This window comes from Anabrus simplex, chromosome 3 (genome assembly GCF_040414725.1).
Source record: "Anabrus simplex isolate iqAnaSimp1 chromosome 3, ASM4041472v1, whole genome shotgun sequence".
In the NCBI taxonomy this organism is placed as follows: Eukaryota; Metazoa; Arthropoda; class Insecta; order Orthoptera; family Tettigoniidae; genus Anabrus; species Anabrus simplex.
Genome location: NC_090267.1, coordinates 12145646 through 12167575, shown reverse-complemented (window position 1 = coordinate 12167575; position 21930 = coordinate 12145646). Strand labels below are relative to the sequence as shown.

General features: G+C 39.4%; 1 protein-coding gene across 1 annotated transcript in view; it reads left to right on the top strand.

Annotated features, from left to right (window-relative positions):
- LOC136866937 (zinc finger protein 860) overlaps nt 1-20706 on the top strand; it is a 48016-nt gene extending 27310 nt beyond the window's left edge. Inside the window, exons 4-5 of the mRNA XM_067144026.2 lie at nt 15906-15964; nt 17875-20706. Coding sequence (XP_067000127.2) covers nt 15906-15964; nt 17875-18154 — 339 coding nt within the window. The 3' untranslated portion in view covers nt 18155-20706. The remainder of the gene's footprint in view (nt 1-15905; nt 15965-17874) is intronic.
- Nucleotides 20707-21930: the final 1224 nt, after the last annotated feature.

Genomic DNA, 21930 nt, shown 5'->3' with positions numbered 1-21930 from the left:
TCCACCATTTGGAGTCTATAAAGACTTCTACAGAACAGCCTCGAGATGGAAGCTCAGCTGGATTCTGCTCCCCAGGAACATGCCTCCAGTCTTCTCGTCTTGTCAGAGATCTAATCTCCTTCACTCGATTGTTCATAAATACTCCCCATGACTCATCTCTTTTGATCCAATACAATGCCACTGAAGAGTCCGTCCAATAAAACTCGGAGGCGTTCAAGTTCAGACTTTCTCTGACCGAGCTTGCTAGTCGACTACCAATACAACATGCTAGGACATCCAATCGCGGCATTGAAATTTCCTTCAGTGGTGAAACTCTTGTCTTTGCCATGATCAGCTGAACAGAAACAATCCCTTCAGTACCGGCACAGCTTCGTATGAAGACAGCTGCAGCATAAGCACTCCGACTGGCATCACAAAATGTATGTAAACTCCAGGTTTGTTCAGACCTACTTACTACGAAATGTCTCGGTATTTTCACTTCAGAAAGTCACCAAACTTCAGCTTCCCAGTTTCTAAACTTCTTCTGTACATCCTCTGGCAATGGACCATCCCACCCCATCTTCGAATTCCAGCTATCCTGAATGAGAAGTTTAGGGAATAAGGTCAGAGGAGATGAAAAACCAATAGGATCAAAAATCCTCTGAGCAGATGACAAGATTTTTCTTTGTGTAACACATCCAGTCTCATTTTGAGGCCTCACATCACAGTACAATACAACTTCTTCCTTGTCCCATAATAATCCAAGAACAGGAGAAATCTTCTCAGACTTATTCTCTTTTCCCCTTAAGGTGCATTCCCAGCCACGTAGTTCAAATTTGGCTCCTGAAAGTACTTTCATAGATTTCTCAAAAAATTGGGTCATTTCCTCCTCATAATCAAGGGATGTTACGCAGTTGTGAACATAGAATGAGCCTTTTAATAATTGTGCTATTTCTTGCAGTTCAGGAGGACTGTTTTCGAAGTGGAGATCAAGAACAGCACCCAACAAGAATGGACTACACTTGAGCCCAAATACAACTCGTCAATGTTGGAATATCTTGAATTTATTCATGGAGGAATCCTCCCACCATAGGAATCTCAAGAAATCTCTGTCTGAAGGAGCAATAGAAATTTGCAGAAAGGCCCTCATATCCAAAATTACTCCAATTTCACGACGGCGAAACCTGATCAGAATAGGTGGAATTTGTTCCAGCAGATTTGGTCCTTTCTCCAGGCACTCGTTTAGAGATGGACTTTCCTTCCCCCTGCAAGAAGCATCAAATACGGGTCTTAATGGTGTGGTTGAATTTTCTTTGAATACACATCTGTGAGGTAAATAGTGACATTTATTTTCAAGGTCTTGAAAGGGTACCTCTTCAATCACCCCTTCTTGAATCCAGTCCTGAAACACAACATTGTATTCCTGATAACTGTTGCCACTCAACAGTTTGTTTGTTGTTGTCCTGCACCTCTTCTCAGCAGTTTCCAAGGTGTTGCGGAGCTCCTCAAATACCTCATTCCATGGTAGATGGACTTCGTCTTTCTTCGATGTCTTCTCAGCAGGACCCCTAATTCCCAGGGTCCCCAACTTCCATAAATCAGTGATTGCAGTATTTAAAGTCAACATCGACGATACCACCATACTGGATGAGTCTGAGAGACTGTTCAGAGATAGCCTCCCCACAACAACCCACCCAAGTCGAGTCTCAACAGCCACTGGTCCACATTCCATGTTTTTTATTCTTCCAGTGAGAAATGTTCCTTAGGTGTCCGATCCTAAAAGAAGTTCAATTTCAGGCATCCCTTCTCGAGAATTGGAGAGAAAGATTCTATTTTTTTCAAGTTCTTTCATCCAAGGACTACTTTGTATTCTAGGGACAGTACCACAAATAATTGGTTGATCTAATACAGGGATCTTACATGCGTACCTGCCATCTAAGCTGCTCAACTGTATTTGATAATTAAAATGTAGATACTCTTTTGATTCAGGTTCTCCAAACAGAGCATGAATCATGTTTTCAGATCCTGACGGTTCCAGTCCGATGGTATCTACCAGTTTCTTTAATATATATGATCGTTGTGATCCACTATCTATGAGTGCTCTTATTACCCGATCCCCTTTTCTTCCTGTGTTTTTCACCAACAAGGTCTGCAGAAGAACATCCTGACTACAGTTTTGGTTACCGAAGGTAGCACAGGCACCTTCCTTTTCATCTTGTGTTTCTTCCACATTTTCCTTGGAAAAATTTGAATGTAATGTTGGACACATTAGAATAACATGTTTCTTTCAACAGAAGTTGCACAGTACATGACCCTTACAGATCTTGGCAACATGACCAGGTCTCAAGCACTGAAAACAATACCCTGTTTTCATCGAAATATTCTTTCTTTCCACTAGAGTCATCTTCTGCGCCTTGAAGCACTTTGTGCTGTCTACAGAATACACATACATTTCCAAGATCTTTAATGTCTACTAGCAGTTTTCTACTTTGTTTCACCTAGGTTTCTGCTGTGTAGGCTTCTGATTTGCTGTATTAAATCCTCCTTGGGCAAGTGTGACCCTCTGTTCACCTTCCACTTCATTCATGAGGAATGAAATCAGTTGCGAGAGTTTGTCACACTATAAATCCTCGGTAGAGTCACTAACAGGGTGATGAACAGAATTTCTAAGCCATATTCTCAGCAAGTCTTCTGGTAGAGGTGACTCAACTAACGGAAACAAGAATGCTGCGTACTTGTCAGCAGTCATGCCCAGAGATTCAAGGGATCGAAGGTGGGATTCTAAGCGATCGTAGAGCTTTAAGAGAGTTAGTCTTTGTGTTGAAGAAACATGTTGAATCACATGTCCAAGTAGTTCGCAAACATAAAATTCTACGAGTGATTCTTCTTTTCCGAATGTACTTTTAAGGCACTGAACTGCACTATCATAATTTTTTGCTGTTGCAGGGAAACTAGTTTCCACCTCCCTAGCTCTACTTCCTTCAACAGTACATTGGATCAAATATTGAAATTTATTTTCTTTTTCTATGTCTGAGTCGTCATGAATTCGATGGAACTGACTCCAAAACCCTAACCAGTCCCTAACGTCTCCGGAAATTTTTCGAAGTTTGATTTTTGGCAGTTTCAGCTTTTTCTGTGAGAAACCTACAAAACCATCACTCGATATTTGATTTCCTTCATTTGTACGTTGTGTTAATACAACACACTCCATTCTCTGACGAGCTTCATCTACTTTATCACGATATTCATTCACTTTGTCGTATTCATTTGTGTATCGTCCTTTGTCCCTGTCCTCGAGAAGCACTTCTAATATTTTCTCATCGGCATCCTTCAGTTCATTTTCTAGTCATTCTAGTTTAGTAAAATGCAGTCTTACCTTGTTGGGGTCTGTTTCCGCCATCACCGCATCGTATGTTTTCGTGAACATCGCACGTATTGATTTTCACGATTTAGTCAACTTATCCATTTCAAATTACTGCTTTGTTCACGTCCAGTCGTGGTCGCCACTAATGTTACGTCGAACCCGAAAATCTACCCGATAAAATGGAATTCGTCTGATAGTTACACAGGTGATGACTTTTATTATTTTCCACAAACTTAAAACTTTATTTACATCGTTCTTTCCTGTACAAAACAAAACTGTTCTCAAAACCAAAGAGTACAAAATCTGGTGGGTGCATTCCATTTAGTCTCTGGATGTAACAACTATATATCCTTCAAAATAATCCTAGCCCCAATGCAGTTTCAATCCAACAAATATGCAGGGCTCAATGGGTTAAATGTCGTTGTCCACAAATCTGGTAATCTCTCCAGCCAGACCAACTTTGCCTTATGGGAGTGAAAGCTGGGTGGACTCAGCATATCTTATCCATAGATTAGAAGTAACAGACATGAAAGTTGAAAGAATTATTGCTGAAATGAACGGGTGGGAACAATGTCAGGAGGGTACTCAGAATGAGTATATAAAGGCTAAGTTATGAATGAACTTAATGGATGAAGCCGTATGCTTAAACCAGCTTCAGTGGTGGGGTCATGTGAAGTGAATGGATGAAGATAGGTTACCTAGAAGGAAAATGGACTCAGAGAAGGTAAGAGATATAGAAGGATACCAAGACAACAATGATCTTCAGGAGACATTCGAAGATATTCTTGGGAGAATTGGATGTTGTGAGGCATCGTCAAGTGGTTATCATTTTAAACGAATATAGACCGTAGGTTTATTTTTTCTTTGCTTATGGGCAAGATCATTCTTCAATTACTGGATAGCATAAAGCGTGCATATATATATCTTTGTCATAGGCTTTCCTTGGATCTCTGGGCTGTTATTCCACCATAGGATTGTCTAGCGAGGGTAATATTTGTCTACCAAGGATGGTTTCTGTTTTTAAAGCGGCCTATTCTGGTATATCACCCACATTCCTAGAAGCTGTTATGTTTCATGATTCATTAATGCAGTATTCATGATTTTATTCATCCCAATTGAGTGAGGATTCAAGTGTAGTGTTATTTCATGTGTCATGTCATTTATTTTAGGAAACAACTGTGAATTTATGTTTTGATTTGAAGTCCTTATTGCGATATTTGTTTTGAGTGCAATGTATTATTTTACAGGGATCAGCATTGACAGAGATGTAGTTTAATCTATTTTCTACCATGGAAATTTAAGATCTTTGCTGGTGTGAAAGTTGCATGTTTTTGGGTTTAGAAAAATTGGCAATGTGTATTCAAATATGCCTTGTGATGTTTTATTGATATGTGATTTTGTTGTATGGGGTTCCAGTCCATGCCTGATTCATGTGTTTGTTTATTCCAGCGGTTTTGTGCATTTTGTACTCACCATCCCACATAGGCAGTTGTGTACAGTTACTTTTATGATTTTCCCCAAAGCGATTAGGTCTTGTGCAGTTATGGGGCATGAGTACTAATTCTAATGCTTAAATAATGCAAACAGTATCCAGTCGTAAAATTGTTATGATTCAAGCCCAGTTTGTTAAAGGTTAAATGTGTATATCAATGCATAACGAGCTTGCTTCAAGTTGATCTCTATCAGGAGACATGACTTGAGGGCTATTTTTGTATTTAAATTTTATTGTTCTGATCCAGTTCAGTTTTATGTCATAGTTAATACATTATTAATCAGTCTTATGTCGTGGTCGGCCTATCATAATTTATTATATTACTCTCCTTGTTTTTTCCATTTTGTTAAGAGTATAATATGTTCTATAATTTATCAGCTTCATTGTCCGTATTGATATTTTGAGCACACAAGTATAAAGGATGAGAATTTTCCACCTAATCAATACTTTATTATATAAATTGTCTAAAACCTATCAATCACATTAAAACACAGTACCGGTTTCGACCTGTTAATTAGGTCATTGTCAGCTGCTGATGAACCTACTTATTCAATATAATGTAAAACATAACTTAGACTAAACATAAATGCCACATATCCCAAAAATATAATCTTATAATGTTAAAAATATATACAACACAGTACAGTTCTTGAAGTCTAAAAAGGCTTTGACATCCTTGTGTCCCTTAAAAGCCACACTGTTCACAACACTTTGAAAAGACCATGCTCAATGACATATCAAGTTTGCACGTAAGTAACACACAGATGATAGTTCACAGCACATTCAACAGGCACTCTCTATTAGTTAATCTAATTTCTATTTTCATTTTCATCTTTCATAGATCGTTTGACTTTACCCCAGTGGAACACAACTGTGAAAAGGGGAGCACTCACACTACTATTGATACCCATACTTCAATACAGCAACTTATATCTCAACAAGAAGTCTTAGTTAAAACAAGCTTGTTTATCAGCAGAATAATGGACTGGGGATGAGCACATTTCATCATATACTGATGAACAAAACGTTTTCCGCATATTTGCCGCCCAACAGTGCCTTTTGAATTTACCTTGTACAATCGTTGGATATAATGTTGGCATTACAGCACAAGATATTTAAACCTGACACCAGGATGTCAGAGACTCTTTAGACTTTAACACATTAACGACGGGCTACGTTAATTAACGTAGTTTCGTATTGGTGCACGGGCGACCGGCTACGTAAATTAGCGTTTTCTCACATTGCTTCATTCTTGTGTGATTTTACCCTCTCCGCCCTTTATTAATTGAAATATTTCATGTTGTTTACAAACTAACATCTTTGTTGATCGGAATTTAGGTATATTCCTTTCTTGACAATGCTTCCGGCACAGGATGTGTGATTTCATAACACTCAGTACCACGTGACCGAGTGTATTGTCAGGTGTCAACATGGCGCGCCGTAGCAAAGACAGCTTGAATGATGAAATATTTGGAGAATTGCATGCTGATAGTTTATCTGATGTCCCTAGTGATTGCAAAATGGTAAGTATTAGTGATTGTGAAGATTTGTGTCCATCAACATCAAAATATACGCGCAGAAGTGAAAGTGCGACATTCAGTTCAGACGAGTCTGTTGACGGCGACAATAATACGAGTGAAGATACCAGTGATAGTAGTGACAGTGGGGTTGATGGATGGACAAATAAGGATAAAAACAGATTCCTAGAACCATTTGCAGGTCATTTGAAAGTTACAAGTATTTATATTTCATCCTACTTCTCTTGCCAGTCCACAGGAAAGAATGGAGTAGCGCTTGCCCAGACAGCAATGTGTTAAGAACTGTACCCTTATTATAACATTAGCATAATAGTTTATTGGAATATGTGGCATTCATGTTTAGTCTATGTAATGTTTTACATTGTACATTTGTTATTGAATAAGCAGGTTCATCAGCAGCTGACAGTGACCTAATTAACAGGTCAAAATCGGTGCTGTGTTTTAATGTGATTGATTGGTTTTAGACAATTTATATAATAAAGTATTGATTAGGTGGAAAACTCTCATCCTTTATACTTGTATGTATAATATGTTCCCCAGTACCTATATCCAAGGTGTAATCTCTGTTCGGAATAATTTTATTTGTTGTGGACTGAGCAAGCCTTTCGAGCTGCTGAGTTGCTTGGGTCATTACCATTCTGGGACTCATACGGGGACAGTACTACACCCTAAATCAGCAATTTCTTGCAGTAAACTCTAAAGGTTAAAACACCTTTTCGAGAATGATAAAGGCAAGATTAACATCCTATTGAGCCATAAACTGCTTCATAATAAAGTTCAGTATACAGGGAGAGTGCATGTTCAGGATTTAAATCCAGGAGAATGCATTGCACAGAATAAATATGCGCACGTCCGCGATCTTCCTCCATGCAAATTAAATCGACATACCGTGAACATGGTAAACCTGTAAAGAAATGCACGCATAAACACCTTGTCTTTGTTCCGAGCTGATGCCCGATCACAGGTCTGGCCAGATCAGTAGGCAGTCAGTGGCATCTTCTTGTTTGGCCTTTCTGGCATGGGTAATTGTTTGCATTCTTCTTCACTCACATGTCACTTCAGCTGGTCATTACAGCAACTCCCTCTTTTTAGTTCGTAAGTTACACCCCGTTCTCATTAATGAAGTAACGGGTCCTCTAAAGGCTAGGACTACTGTTCAGCTGAGACATGCTTTCCCCTGTCACCTCACTCTCGGACGCTTCCTTGCAATGACTTGTTTTCAACACAAGACCAGGTTGCTCGGCCAGAAAACAATCTGCCTTAACACGCAGTAATAAATCTCTTAAAATATCCATGTCTGGGACTCACTCACGCAGATTTGATCATCTCTCTGATGTGCCTTTTAACATTCAGTCATTCAGGCTATCAATATTAACCTCAGCAATTCTCATTATTCAATCCGACAGACCCCCATTTGATTTGAGAGCATAACATAGAACCAACCAGCAGTAGCTTTCCTCAAGGACCCTTTTTTGTTGATGTTGGAGAACTATTTCCCTCATCTTTACCTGCTATAGCTGAAATATCATGCAATATCCTGACTTGTGCCCTAACTCTAAATTCCCAGTTAAAACTCTCGTATGGATTTCCAACCTCTCATAACTGATGATCCTACCAACTCACATCTCCGTTCATACCATCAAGACAAATATATGAAGTAACATGTTACCTAACTTCAACCCAAAGTATAAGGGCGCTTTGAAAAGATCTCAGAATCACCGCTAGATGTCAGTGCTGGAGCAATGAGGTTCCCATGCAATAATCACACATCCTTAGTGAGTGAACACATGGCGCGTCAGTGCTCTAGCTGCAGGAGTGTGATAGTGATGACTCTTTGTTGTTTTTCCCGCGTAGTGATTTGTGACAATAGAAAAAACTGAGATTCGAGCAGTGATTAAATACTTTGTAAAGAAAGGTATAAAAGAAAAAGAAATTCATGCTGACTTTCAGAACACACTGGGGGACTCTGCTCCTTCATTTTCAACTGTTGCCAAGTGGACCAGCGAGTTAAAATTTGGTCGGGAGAGTTTGGATGATGATTCGCGTAGTGGACGGACAAAAAGTGTTAAGACCCCAGAATTTATCGCAAAAGTGCATAACATGGTCACGGAGGATCGTCGACTGAAAGTGCGGGAGATTGCTGAAGCTGTAGGGATGTCTTCTGAACGGGTATATTATATTTTAACTGAAAAATTGGGTATGAAAAAATTATCCGCAAGATGGGTGCCGCGGCTCTTGACATTGGACAATAAACGCACCAGATTGGAAATGTCCAAACAAAGTTTTCAGTGCAACCAACAAGATTTTTGCGCAGTGGAAACATGCTGATTCACTACCACCAAAGAAAGCAAAGGCAGTGCGTTCGGCCGGAAAGGTCATGGCCTCAGTTTTCTGGGATGCAAAAGGCATTCTGCTGATAGATTATCTTCCTACTGGCCAAACAATTATGAGGCAATACTATGCAAACCTCCTAGACCAACTGCAGGAAAAGATACGCGAAACAAGGCCTGGTCTGGCAAGGAAAAACGTCATCTTTCATCAGGACAATGCTCTGCCACACACAAGTGTTATTGCCATGGCAAAACTTCTTGAACTGGGGTACGAATTGTTGCCACATCCACCTTATTCACCTGATTTGACACCATCAGGCTTTCATCTATTCCCCAAGCTGAAAATTTTCCTCGGTGGATGGAGATTTTCTACAAGGGGAAAACTGACAGCCGAATTGGAGAGGTATTTTGCAGGCCTGGAGGAATCTCACTTTCGAGATGGGATCAAGGCATTGGAACATCGCTGGACCAAATGCATTAGTCTACAAGGAGACTATGTTGAAAAATAAAAGCAGTTCCACCGAGGTAAGATAATTCTAGTACATTCCGAGAACTTTTCAAACCACCTACTTACAACATTTCCCTCATCCCAGTACACACATAAATCAAAGCTATTCGCAAAAATAAAAATACTGAGCTTGATAGCTGCAGTCACTAAAGTATGACCAGTATCCAGTATTCGGGTGATAGTGGGTTCGAACCCCACTCTCGGTAGCCCTGAAGACGGTTTTCCGTGGTTTCCCATTTTCACACCAGGCAAATGCTGGGGATGTACCTTAAGTAAAGCCAATGCAGCTTCCTTCCCACTCCTAGCAATCTCCAGTCCCATCGTCACCATAAGACCTATCTGTGTTGGTGCGACTTAAAGCAACTTGTAAAAGTATTCCCAAAATAAACGTGCACCGATCTCGACCATACTTAACTATCTTGCCAAATTATCTACACTATTTATGAGATGACTGAATGTGATCTACTATGTAATCATAACTGTTTGTTTCCACTTGTCTGCTTTCCATCACGTAAATCAGTTGTGCCCTCTGCTGCTTAGCTCTGCATCATGCTGCATCTACTCGTCGGGCAATCTGTGGATTTCTGTAACGGAGCACAAAATGATTGAAATATTGTTTTCCATCACACATGTCTCGTATTCATGTTCGCTGATATAGTGATCTTAGAAACTCTGAATTAATGGCTATTCCCGTTGTTAACCCTTACCCCTCGAATTAAAATTCTCTCTGCTGTCTGTATGCTGTCTCTACTACTCTTATTTCAAATGTGAATTTCTATCTTATATGATCTGTACTCAGCTTTCATGATTTTAGAAATAACACCTGCTCTTAAATGATGTGTTTAGGCCTATAAACATTTACAACGAACTAAAGTGGGGCAAATAAATGCAAAATGTACAATTGAAACAAATTATTTTACATTTTTGTTATTAATATCGTTATCATAAAAAAAAAGTACAATTATCAAATTCAACTAATGCCCTGTTACATAGATACTTGCAAATAAGATCACAGTTAACAGTCTCAGTCATCATTATTGAATACACTTTTCAGCATAGATCTATGAGCTGTTTGGAACAAAAGCATCGATGTCAACAGTCATAAAAATAGAAGCTCGCAGAGTATTTATCACAAAAGTTATATTAAAAAATGTTCACTTCTTACTAGTCAGGAAGGGTAACAATAACATAGAAGAGCAAGGGGATAAGATAAGATATCACCTAATGATACAATGGCTGTGTATGATACATCTGGAAAAATTTTCCAGGGTGTAAGCGAGGTTTGTGTGTACACGTGTTGCAGTAGAACACAGTTTCTTGCCTGCCACCCTTTACACTGCACAATCTTTAGAATTGTTGTTTTCACAAGCAAAGATGAAATGAGGACATCCATTGACACGTTCTTCAGAATCTGCAGTTGACGGATGACCACATTTTCCTGAAGCAGTATTTCTCACATCAGTCACCAGCTGCTTGATGAGGTTCTTCCTGCACTGCTTGTGGCTGATTTTGACTTTCCCTTCCTTGCTTCTTTGTTCATTGAATAACAGAAAACTATTCACCACACACACTTCCAGCAGCCAGAAAAACATCGTTAGCCAGCATTAAACCGATTTCTGATGTGATATGATACCCAAGGTCCAACGGTTTCTTAGCCTACTCACAGCCTTTATAGTACCTGTCAGTAAACACATGATACCCACTTACCCCATTGGTCCAGTTCAGCAGCTTTTCACACAAATGGGGAACTATTCTGGCAGAAAATGGCAAGTCTGGATGAGGTAGGGAAGCAGTTCTAGGTGCTCCAAAGCAAGGTTCTATTGCAACGATATATCCTGTTGCAGAATCTGCTAGGACCCCATTTAGTGCACTATAGCATTTGAACACTGTCCTACCTTTTCAACCATCGGTACTCTCATCTACGCACACATTCTGTCCTGGTACAAAATACTTTCTGAATTTTGAATCTGGATATTCAACAACATTCTCAATTTTTTAACCTCTGGCTCTCACCCCTATGGGAATACTAACAGGTGGTGGACAGACATGTAGCATCCAAAAAATTTGCAAGAAACATCCACGACTGAAAACATCCTTTTAAAATGAACATTTGTCCAGCCAGTCTTCTGAAAGTAATCCCGCAGTTCTGGCCTAGGATACATGGCCACATTCAAAATAACTCCTATAAATGCTTTCATTCCCTTCTCAGTGATATTAGCCCACTTTTTCCAGATAGACTTGGGACTCGGAGTACCTATTTTACTTTTAGCATACCAATTTATTTCGTTACTTATTTCACTGAAAGAATTAGCGGTAAAAAACGGATTGAGCAAACTCTAATTCGGTCTCTGGTTTCATACCTTGTGGTGGTTTGTAGCCTGAAACCACTGTAAATGGTGATTTCTCTAAATCGGGGTCTGTTGGTTTGTAATTGCACCAGCCGTCAGCATCAGCTACATGTTGTGTTTCAATTTCATCGTCATCGTTATTTTGATCACTGGTACTGCTATCGCTGTTCGTGTCATCACATCTATCACTCTCTTCCAACTCAGATATATCGTCAAGATCTTCAAAAACTTGCTTAATTTCATTGTCTGTCATAATGCGCTCAGCCATGTTTGTTTACTATCGTTCAAGCCTTCGTGCGGTTGAGTGGACTAGACACAGCAGACGGCTACACTGCCGTGTAAATAATAGATTTTTGACTAAATGTCAAATGGTATCTGGATTTACAAAGTTTCACGGTGAACCAAAAGATGGCACTATAGTATAGCATCATGTATTTTGTTGGCTAAGAGACGGCAATTTAGCAGTGGGTGATAAAATATCATGTCGGGCCTCGCTGGACATGCAAGCGGAAAGGGAATTTCATGATGTCACACCTCCCCCGACAGACAAGCAGTAAGGGTTAATGAAGTTAGTTTATTCCTAATAGCATCTAATTATGGGTTAGCAACCCAATCACTTTGATATCTGCCCTGCATTCATGTACTGTTCAGTTAGGCATGCAGTGCTATTAACACAGGTATTAAGTCTGTCCCCCTGATTGAAGCATATATTATTATGATATGTTATTCACTGAGCTATAACTTTATTTAAATAGAGAACTAAGACTTACAATTTCTTTGTTCCTTTATCAGAATCTCGTCAAAAGTGACCCACACTCCATGGCATATACAAAATCAGGAAAGCAGTAGTGAAGTCCCTGTCCTTCCTTATTTAAAGGGTTGCCTCTTCCACTTTCCTCCATTAAAGCCCTGGCTAATACAAGCTTTCGATTGTGTGCTGACCGACTTTCACTGTGATGGACATTCAAAAACTATTTTGCTATTATGGCACAGTTAAATTAATTTATGAGTTATAGACACTCGATAAATCTACATTCACATTTCACCCAAGACAGCCTCATAACAGAAATCAGAGCTCATTTTTAGGTAGATCCAGTCCTGTCTTCCTTCATATTTCTTCAGTTTACATTGGCAATAGGGACTTCCCTGAACAAACCCTAAGTCTCCTATCTCTATCTTGGTCTTGCTTCTTCTCTGCCTCCAGTGCTACACGTCTCATCCTTCTGTGTTCACCTCGCTCACAAAACTCAGCCTCTGCACACTGGTACCCCTCTAGTCGTACCATGGTGAACGTCTTTCATGCACTTTATGCATTACATATTGGCCCTAGGACCACCACATAATATGGCTCAGTTCAGGCTAATAGTTAGTTTAGGAATAAAACAGTCTTATTACAGGATTGGCTGCTTTAAATTGCAGTTGTTTAACCCAAGTGTCCTTTTCAATTAATCCATCATGATTTTCTTAAAATATACTGTACCCGTAAAAATGTGTTCATATCTTTAAGGCGCTTGATATTAAATGGACGAGCATGATTCTTAATCAAGGGGTGGCTTTATCATTGGAGCTGGTACAGAGAGAGGTATAGTTATCAATTTGAGAGATTATTTTGATAAATTGAGTTTATTGATCATCAAAAGCAAGTTCATATCACCTTCGTACAGCAGCATGGAAGTGTCGTGGCTGGTTGGTACCTCCAAGTCCTGGGATGATGCTGGACATCGACTGGGCAGGGACCACACCTGCTGGGATGAGGAGTTCTGGAATGTCTGGAGGTTCTGGAAATGTCTCGACGTTCTGGAAGTCTCGACGTTCTGGAATGTCCCAACATTCTGGAATGTCTCGAAGATTAGCACACGTTCCTGGGTTCGATTCGAGACGTAATTCACACCTGAATTTCCTGCACGGCACTCCACACATTCAGGGCACTGTCTGAACAGATATGACCCTTTAATTATGGTTACTGCACTCTAGATATTAAATCAAAACGTTCTGGAATAATCACTCGAAGAACAAGTACTGGTAGAAATGCAGGTTCATAATGCAAGCCCACTGTAAGTCAGAATGTTCTAGAGGATTACTGTCACTGCAGTCCTAAATGCATAGTTCTGAAGATTTAAAACATATTGGCAATGAACTGAATAAGTAGCACTCGGAAACTGTCTTGTTGCATTAATAAGCGAAGTGAATAGCCATTAAAGAAAATAATATTCGAAAGAAAAAGTCTGACTTCATAAATTATGGATCACTCAAAATACTGGAAAGTTCTAGGCTTTCGGGAAATGCGATATGCGTATTCCGAATTGTCACAGTCTTTAAGAATCAAAACATAAGTCCCTGTGCAGCACTTGGAAAGCATTGCATATTTCACAATTAAACGTAATGTTGAATGTCCCCTAAGTTCAATGTTCCAGAAATCGATTCAAAAATATAAGTTCGAATAAGTTCGAAACGTAAGTTCAATGCGATACACAACACACGTGAAATTCAATCGTCGTCGAATAAGTAAGTCCTTATGTGGCACTTCAAAAAAAACAAAGTTCCAATGTGTAGAAATAACAAAGTCCAATGTGCCGAAATGTTAAAGTCCCAACACGACACTCGAAGAAAATAGTTTCGATGACAGTGTTCCAGTACGTCACCTTAAGAAAATAATAAAGTCTTATCGCGACACTTGGCGAAAATAACTAAGTTCCAATGAGACGCTTCAGGGAAAAAAACAAAGTTCTTATATGGCACTTTAAGAAAGCATCAAAGTCCAATCACGACACACGAAAAAAACACAGTCCCAATGTGGCAATATGACAAAGTTCCAATACGATGCTCTCAAAAGTAAAGTCCCATTCGGGCACTTCAAGAATATGATAAAGTCTTGATACAACACTTAGAGAAAATACCGAACTTGGATTTCGCAGACTGTCGACTAGAAGTTCGACACGCACAACACTTCTCTTGTCACCCGTGTCACAGAGACGGCGGAGTGACAGACACTGAATTCGTAGGTCGGGTGGGCCTCCTTTTATACACGTTCGCATGGAAGTGTCTAGAACTCGGGTACTATCTACCCTTATAACTTCTATAATACTTGGTGGATTTTCTTGAAATCTGAAGAGATGATGTCCATTGTAGAGGCTTTTAAGTTGGCAATGTCAAAATAGCGATAAATTAGCTCAAAATGTACTTTTGAGGACGAGCTGGATCATTACCATATATGGTAGCGGATAGCTGGCTTACGGCGGCCACGTCACTCGCTGGGTACGTCACTGCGTTCGGCGGGCTGCCTACCTTCCATCTCGCGCAAAGTTCAACAAACATACTTCGAACTTCTCTCGTAGCGGTGTTCCTGGTACAATACATTTATATTTACTGCTTGAACCTTACTTATGTATATTACTGAAAAGTTAGATTAATTAAATAATTCAATAATCTATTCATATTAGCCTAACAAGTAATGATCAACAGCCTGGAAAATCCTGTTGCAAATGGGAATAAACATTCCAAGGAAAACCCTTTCCAAATTTTTATTTCCATTCCAAGGGTAGTCCTCTTCCCAATGCTAGTGAAGGCTATGAGGCAGTTTATAAAGTTTGTGATATCGGAAGCCATCTCCTTTCAGTTCTGAATCAGTCAGTTTATAACTGATAAGTTCTTCAGTCTGCCAAGCCTAATTTAAAAACCACCTCTAAATTGTTTTCTTTTTCCAATATAACTCTATTCCCATGTGTTTTCTTTTTCTATTCAACATTAATTTTGGCAGGCTGAAGAACCTAATGACACTAATCATTATGCTACAGAGACAAACAAAACATTTTTTAAGATAAATATGGAATCTAATGGCAGTTACCCCACAGAGGAAATGTTTTATTGTATATTTTAGTGAAACCTTTCATTATACAAAGAGTCCATTAATACACTTGAGCTACTTTGTGTAAACTATCTTAAAGCATTTGAAAAACTTGATTGATAATTTTGAAATAATTTCATAAACACAAGAAAACAGTTCTACTTCCTGTTTCCTCACTTACATGTATTTTTCCTTCAAATATTGAAGCAAGTTTCATGGTGTCTTCATTTTGTCGTAAACTCTTTGTCTAGCCAGCTGTATGTTTCAGATCATACTGCTGGATCAATTATTAAGCTGCTGTTGTATCCATAAATTATAATGAATTCTCTATACTGCTGAATATAAAATTTGCGTATAACTATGCTGAGTTTAGAAACTGTAGAACAATATGCCTACATATTGTGGCTCTTCACAGTCTCATAATATAAAATATCATCCTTAGATTTTTAACAGTATTAATATGAATTTGAGTAAGATGATTTCAATGTTTCTTTTCCCACAGGATGTGAAGAGAGAAACACAGGGTGAAGCTATTAACGAACCAGTAGATGAATTGCAAGTGTAAGTAATAATATAATAACATTTTCAGCATATGGGCAAAGGTCAGGAAGTGGTCATTGCATTGAGCTTAAACTTAAAAAGGCTCAGTCAGTACAAGATGAAATGAAAACCTACAAGCTGTTCTTCAGTCATTGATTAGGTCAGGAATGGAATGAATGAAACCCCCATCTTGCAGCAAGGATAGGAATTGTGCCGGTTGCCAAAGCCTATCCCACTCAGGGGCAGTGGTGAATGACTGGCAAGTGAAATGAAATGATACTTGAAAGAGTGTTGCTGGAATGAAAAATGACAGGGAAAACCAGATTATCCAGAGAAAAACCTATCCCGCCTCCACTTTTCCCAGCACAAATCTCTCTCGCCAGGCTGATTGGCTCAAATGGTTGAGGCGCTGGCCTCCTGACCCCAACTTTGCAGGTTCGATCCTGGCTCAGTCTGGTGTATTTGAAGGTGCTCAAATACTTCAGCCTCTTGTCAGTAGATTTACTGGCATGTAAAAGAACTCCTAAATTCCGGCACCTTGGCGTCCCCGAGAACTGTAAGAGTAGTTAGTGGGACGTAGAGAAAATGACATTATTATTATTATTAGCACAAATGTCACATGGAGTGACTGGGATTTGAACCATGGAACCCAGCAGTGAGAGACCGACACACTGCCACCTGAGCCATGGAGGCTACAGTCAGTTCAAGATATCTGTAATTTGGGGCTGCTTAATCAGTCTGGTAAGGATGTCGTAGGTTCGTCAAGAGGGACAGGATCGACCTAGGAAGACCTGGAAGAGGACTGTAGAGGAGGAGGCTCGTGAAGCAGGGAAGACTTGGAAGGAAGTTAAAGCATTGGCAAGTCGATGACCACAATGGAGATGTTTCATGGATGTCAAAAGACCTATCTGTGTTGGCTCTGACATAAATCCCAATCGTAAGAAATTATTAGCAACTTTAGGCCAATTCTTTCTTTAAGATATCTAATTCTTTATCATTAAATAATGTATTAGTCGAATTTTTGACTGGATTTAAAAAAAAAAATGTTCACTTATGTTTAGCTTGAACAGCTCTATTTTTATATTTATATTGTTTTTCTCTAATGAGAAATCCACTGTCCTCTGTTTTCTTCTCTAATATGAAATATGTTGAGCAGTCAATATCATGATGTATTAGACCCCATGCTAATGTTGGAATTTGTTTAGTTATTCAGTGATGTATGTCATAGGATATGATGTAATGCAGCTTTCTTAACATGTAAGAATTTTATCCACTTGTAATCCATAAATGGTTAATTATTTTTGATTGAGGGATTGACGAGGAGAACAGTAGAAATAAAATGACCCCAGTGGGTTTCAATCAATCTCATCTCACAATGCTGCAGGCTTGCACCATCAGTGTTAACCAACATGTAATAGATATTATGTTTTGCTGCAAATGCATCATCAAGATATTTTGAAATAAAGCCACCAATATATATTTTAAACATTGGCACCTTTAAATTGCCAGTATTTCTAAGTATTCTGAAGGAAGGAATTCATATTCAGCTGCAGAGGACTGACTTGCTATTTATTAGTATAGTGAAATACGATAAGTAACAAATGGTTACTTACATTGATTTTCCTTCTTGAATCTCTTCATCTGGGGACTTCAAGCTGTGAACTTGAATTGGGGAGATTGTGGGTTCTAATTCCATCATTGGCAGGTCTGAAGATGGTTTTCCATGGTTTACTATTTTTGCAATAGTCAAATACTGAGGCTGTTCCTTAATTAAGGCCATGACTATTTCCTTCTCCTTTCCATTCCTTCGCATCCCTGCATCCCCAAAAGTCTTCGAGGAGTTAGTGCAATGCTAAATGGCTATCAAAAATAATTACGTATTTTTTCTATTGTTTGTTGACAAATGGTTGAAAATTTTTCATATATTTCAGTTCGGAGAATGCGGCAGTACTGATTGGAACAGTGGAGCAGTCGCATGATATTAGCCGTACAACATTTGATCAAAGTTGTGATCACAAGCACCATTTGCAGTGTCACACAGATCAGAGACCGTACTCTCCTACAGTTTGCACTAACATGTTTATCCAGGAAGGTGATCTTTCAACTCTTACTCCAACTCTTTCAACTGAAGAATTATTTATTTGTTCGATTTGTGAATGTACTTTCAAAAGATCATCAAATCTAAAAAAGACATCCGCTTTCACATATTGAAAGTAGACCTTTCCCTTGCTCTATTTGCGGAAATATGTTTAAGACACGACAAGCTTTAAATTCGCATTTATCAAGCCATACTAAAAAGAAACCGTACAGTTGCAGTGTCTGTCACAAAATGTTTAAACATAATTCTACCTTACGAGACCACCAGTTAATTCATACTGGATTAAAGCCAAATAAATGCTCAATTTGTGGAAGGACATTTGCTACATTGTCGAACTTAAATGGACACTTATTAGTTCATTCTGGTACCCGGCGTTTTAATTGTAATACGTGCGGTATGAATTTTGCTAAGAAATATAATCTTCAAAGACATTATTCAACACATACTGAGGTCAAGCCTTAATCCTACGCAGTATATGGAAGGGTACTGATGGTGAAAGAAATCTCAACGTCGATATGTTTAGACTGACGTGGAATGTCGATCTGATCTATGTAATGGTGATGAGAAAGTCTCTCATCATTGGAGGGCAGTAGATCATCATAGTAAATTACACAATTCAAAAAAATTAGGGGAACATGCTTTTGAACGTATGCCACGCTCCACAAAACAATACCTCACATCCAGGTATATTACCAACTAAACCTTAATTCTTTACCATTGAAGTATAGAAAATAACATTGATGGATTCGCATTCATTTTCAGAACACAAACCGAAATATCCAAATAGGGGTTAAAACAGTGATAACAGTCCTCCAGTGTGGATATTTATCACAGTTGGAGAGATTCAGTATGATGTATGTCCACCACGAGCATTTATTACAGCTTGGCACCTACGTGGCATTCTCCCTATAAGTCGATGGAGGTCTAGTTGCGGTATCAAGTCCCATTCTTCAATGAGATCCTGTTCGAGGTCTTGGACAGTCTGTGGTGGAACAGGATGCCGACGAACAATTCAGTCAAGCCTATCCCACACATGCTCGATGGGATTAAGGTCTGGTCTCACTGCTGGCCATTCCATCTCTTGAATGTCCAGTTCTTGAAAGACAGCTCTGGTGATGCTTTCATATGAGCCTTGGCATTGTTGTGCATGAGTCCAAATTCAGATGATGATAGTGATGGTCATGCCTGTTGTTTAAAGGGGCCTAATCTAAGGTCATTGGCCCTATGAATTCCTGGCCAACACCGTATGCATCAGCCATCACATGCTGTAGCAATATCTGCTCGATGTACCCCGCAGCGGTAAGATTACCACGGACAATGATATGATCCGTATGGTCATCAATACTGATGCCACCCCACAGCATCTCAGAACTTTGTTTGAATATGTGGCCTTCCTGGACATTTGGTATGTACTGCTCACCACGGCTTCGCCACCCACGTTGACGTCGTCCATGCTGCGTCAGGGGAAATCTGGACTTGTCTGTGAACAACACGTCTCCATCAGCGGAGTTGCCAGTTGACGTGGGTACGGGCAAACAGAAGGCGAGCTGCGCGATGTTGCTGCATTAAACGGAGCACTTGAACAGCACGCCTGGGTCATAAGGACACTTCTCTTAACCTGTTCCTTACTGTCTGGTCAGACACCGTGACTCTAGTGACCCTCCTGAGGTCTTGTTGCAGTTCTCTTGCAGTTGCTGAACGACGCCGCAACGCACAGATGGTCAGATATCGGTTATCCTGTGGGGTTGTCATGTGTCCACGATGTTGTCCAACCCTCGTTGTGAACTAGCCTGTCTCATTGTAGCGATTCCACAAGCGGTGAATAACTGACGCAGAGACATTGAGATCCACAGCAACACGACGAAAAGCCCATCCTTCCTGGATGAAAGTGAGGGCCCTTGCGACTTGAACTTTGTTATGATGTCACATGGGATGTGCTGGTTGACGTACGATGTGCTCAAATGACCGCAGTAGTCTGTGTACCGCACAACGAAGCATGGACACGCCGCTATTCACTTTGTTTTGAGGGGTCACCTGACAGTTTAATGCATGGCTACGCCTACAGTTGGAGTATAACTTCGATTTGACATACTCTGAGTTGCTAATTTCTCAAGGTATGCTGTACGACCATCGCAATCCCATCTACAAAATTAATTTTCACATACCAGATGTTACAAAACTTGTTCCCCTATTTTTTTTTTTAATTGTGTATATTAAAAACTGCGGTTTTTCTTGCAAGCAGCACTAATGTCAGTAGGAATATTTTCAGTTTGGGGGAATAATAATGCAACTGCCAAAACTGTAGTTTTTTGGGAAGTGCTAGAAAGTTCTTTATGTATTGTAAATGTTCACCAATTGAAGAGGTTAGTTCTCTATGACATTTAGACCAGGGCAAATTGTTGCAACGAAGTGCTCAGAATTAGGTACTACAGATCGCCAGAATTTTCTCTTGATTTTCACATCAAACTTGATCACATCTTCATCTTGATACTGCTTTCTGGATCATCACTATGGCTGGAGAGAAAACTTTATTCATATACTAATTGAATTTAGCTGTGATACCAAGCTGTATTTGTAATTTATTTTTGTGTTATTGTACAATTTGTAAAGAAAGACTAATACTTAGGCTGAAATATATTTGTGTTGTGGAGTACGATATATTGGGAACTGCACTCGAAGTCAGTTCCACTTTAATAATGTAAACTTTTCAGTGATTATTAAATTCATACCCTCTAAATCCTCATGTTATTATCCTGAGCACAAGTATTGATTTGTTTGCTTAGTGAGATTTCCTCCTCCTACTTGGTTCTGGTCCCACAAATTTAGGAGGCTTAAGGTAAATGGACACTTACTGAATTAAAACCTCTGACCAGTATTATCAAGGAAACGATGGCTGATCATGATGATAAAATGGAACAAAGATTGATATTTTAGGGAAGCTGAAGGTGGGAAATGTCCTTATTTTGTACATTATTGGAAGTAGTTGCCTGGTGGTTTTCTGAATTCTACTAGCACATTCAAGAAGGCATGTGCAGGGGTCTTTCAGGACAGGGCAGCTGATGACTCCTTGTGCTTCTAAGGGGAAGTGGGATGTTGTGTATTGTAGGGTGAAAATCATTATCCTCCCGTCATGCCCAGCAGAGGCCAGGTGACTGTGGTGATTATTTTTGTAACTTCAGTGTAGTGATGTGCTATCATTTTGATTGAGAATATTGGTAAGTGTTTAAATATTATTTACAAATGTAAACCACAGTAGTCTTACACTGGTCTGCTATTCTATTATTTTAGAATATGCAGATTAATAATTGTGTGTGTTTTAAGTCATTTTTCATGTGCATGACGGCTAAGGTTGGGTGCCCATTATTCCAGCAAAAAAAATGGCGATTAAGAGGCAGTGGACACCAGGTTTCCACTGTAGGTGTCTCAAGAAACAATCTTTTTTCTTTTAATCAGTATTCAAATGTAAACTAGCAGTCTCTCATAGACCATACTGTATTGATTTTGTGACGTGTTGATGATAAAATCCAGTAGTGGAGAGTGGGTCATTAATTACTCATAATTGCCCACTATACCAGCAGCTTTTTCGTTAATTTATTATGCATAATGTTTCCATTTTGTTGTCGACATTCTCATTTCATAGTTTCTATCTCATTATTGTATCACCTGATTTCAATGTTCCAAGTATTGTTCTTGTTTAGGACCAAAGAATGGCCTCTCAGAAGTCAAGTTGGTGGGCTTACGAAAAAGAGCAATTTGGAAAAGCTGCAAAATCTGTTTTCCTGGGCGCCCCTATGTTAACTGCTGCCAGGAATCATGAAGTACCTCGTACGAGCTTACGTAAGTATGTGTAGGGAGGGGGATACAAATTCAAATACATGTAACGTTCTCC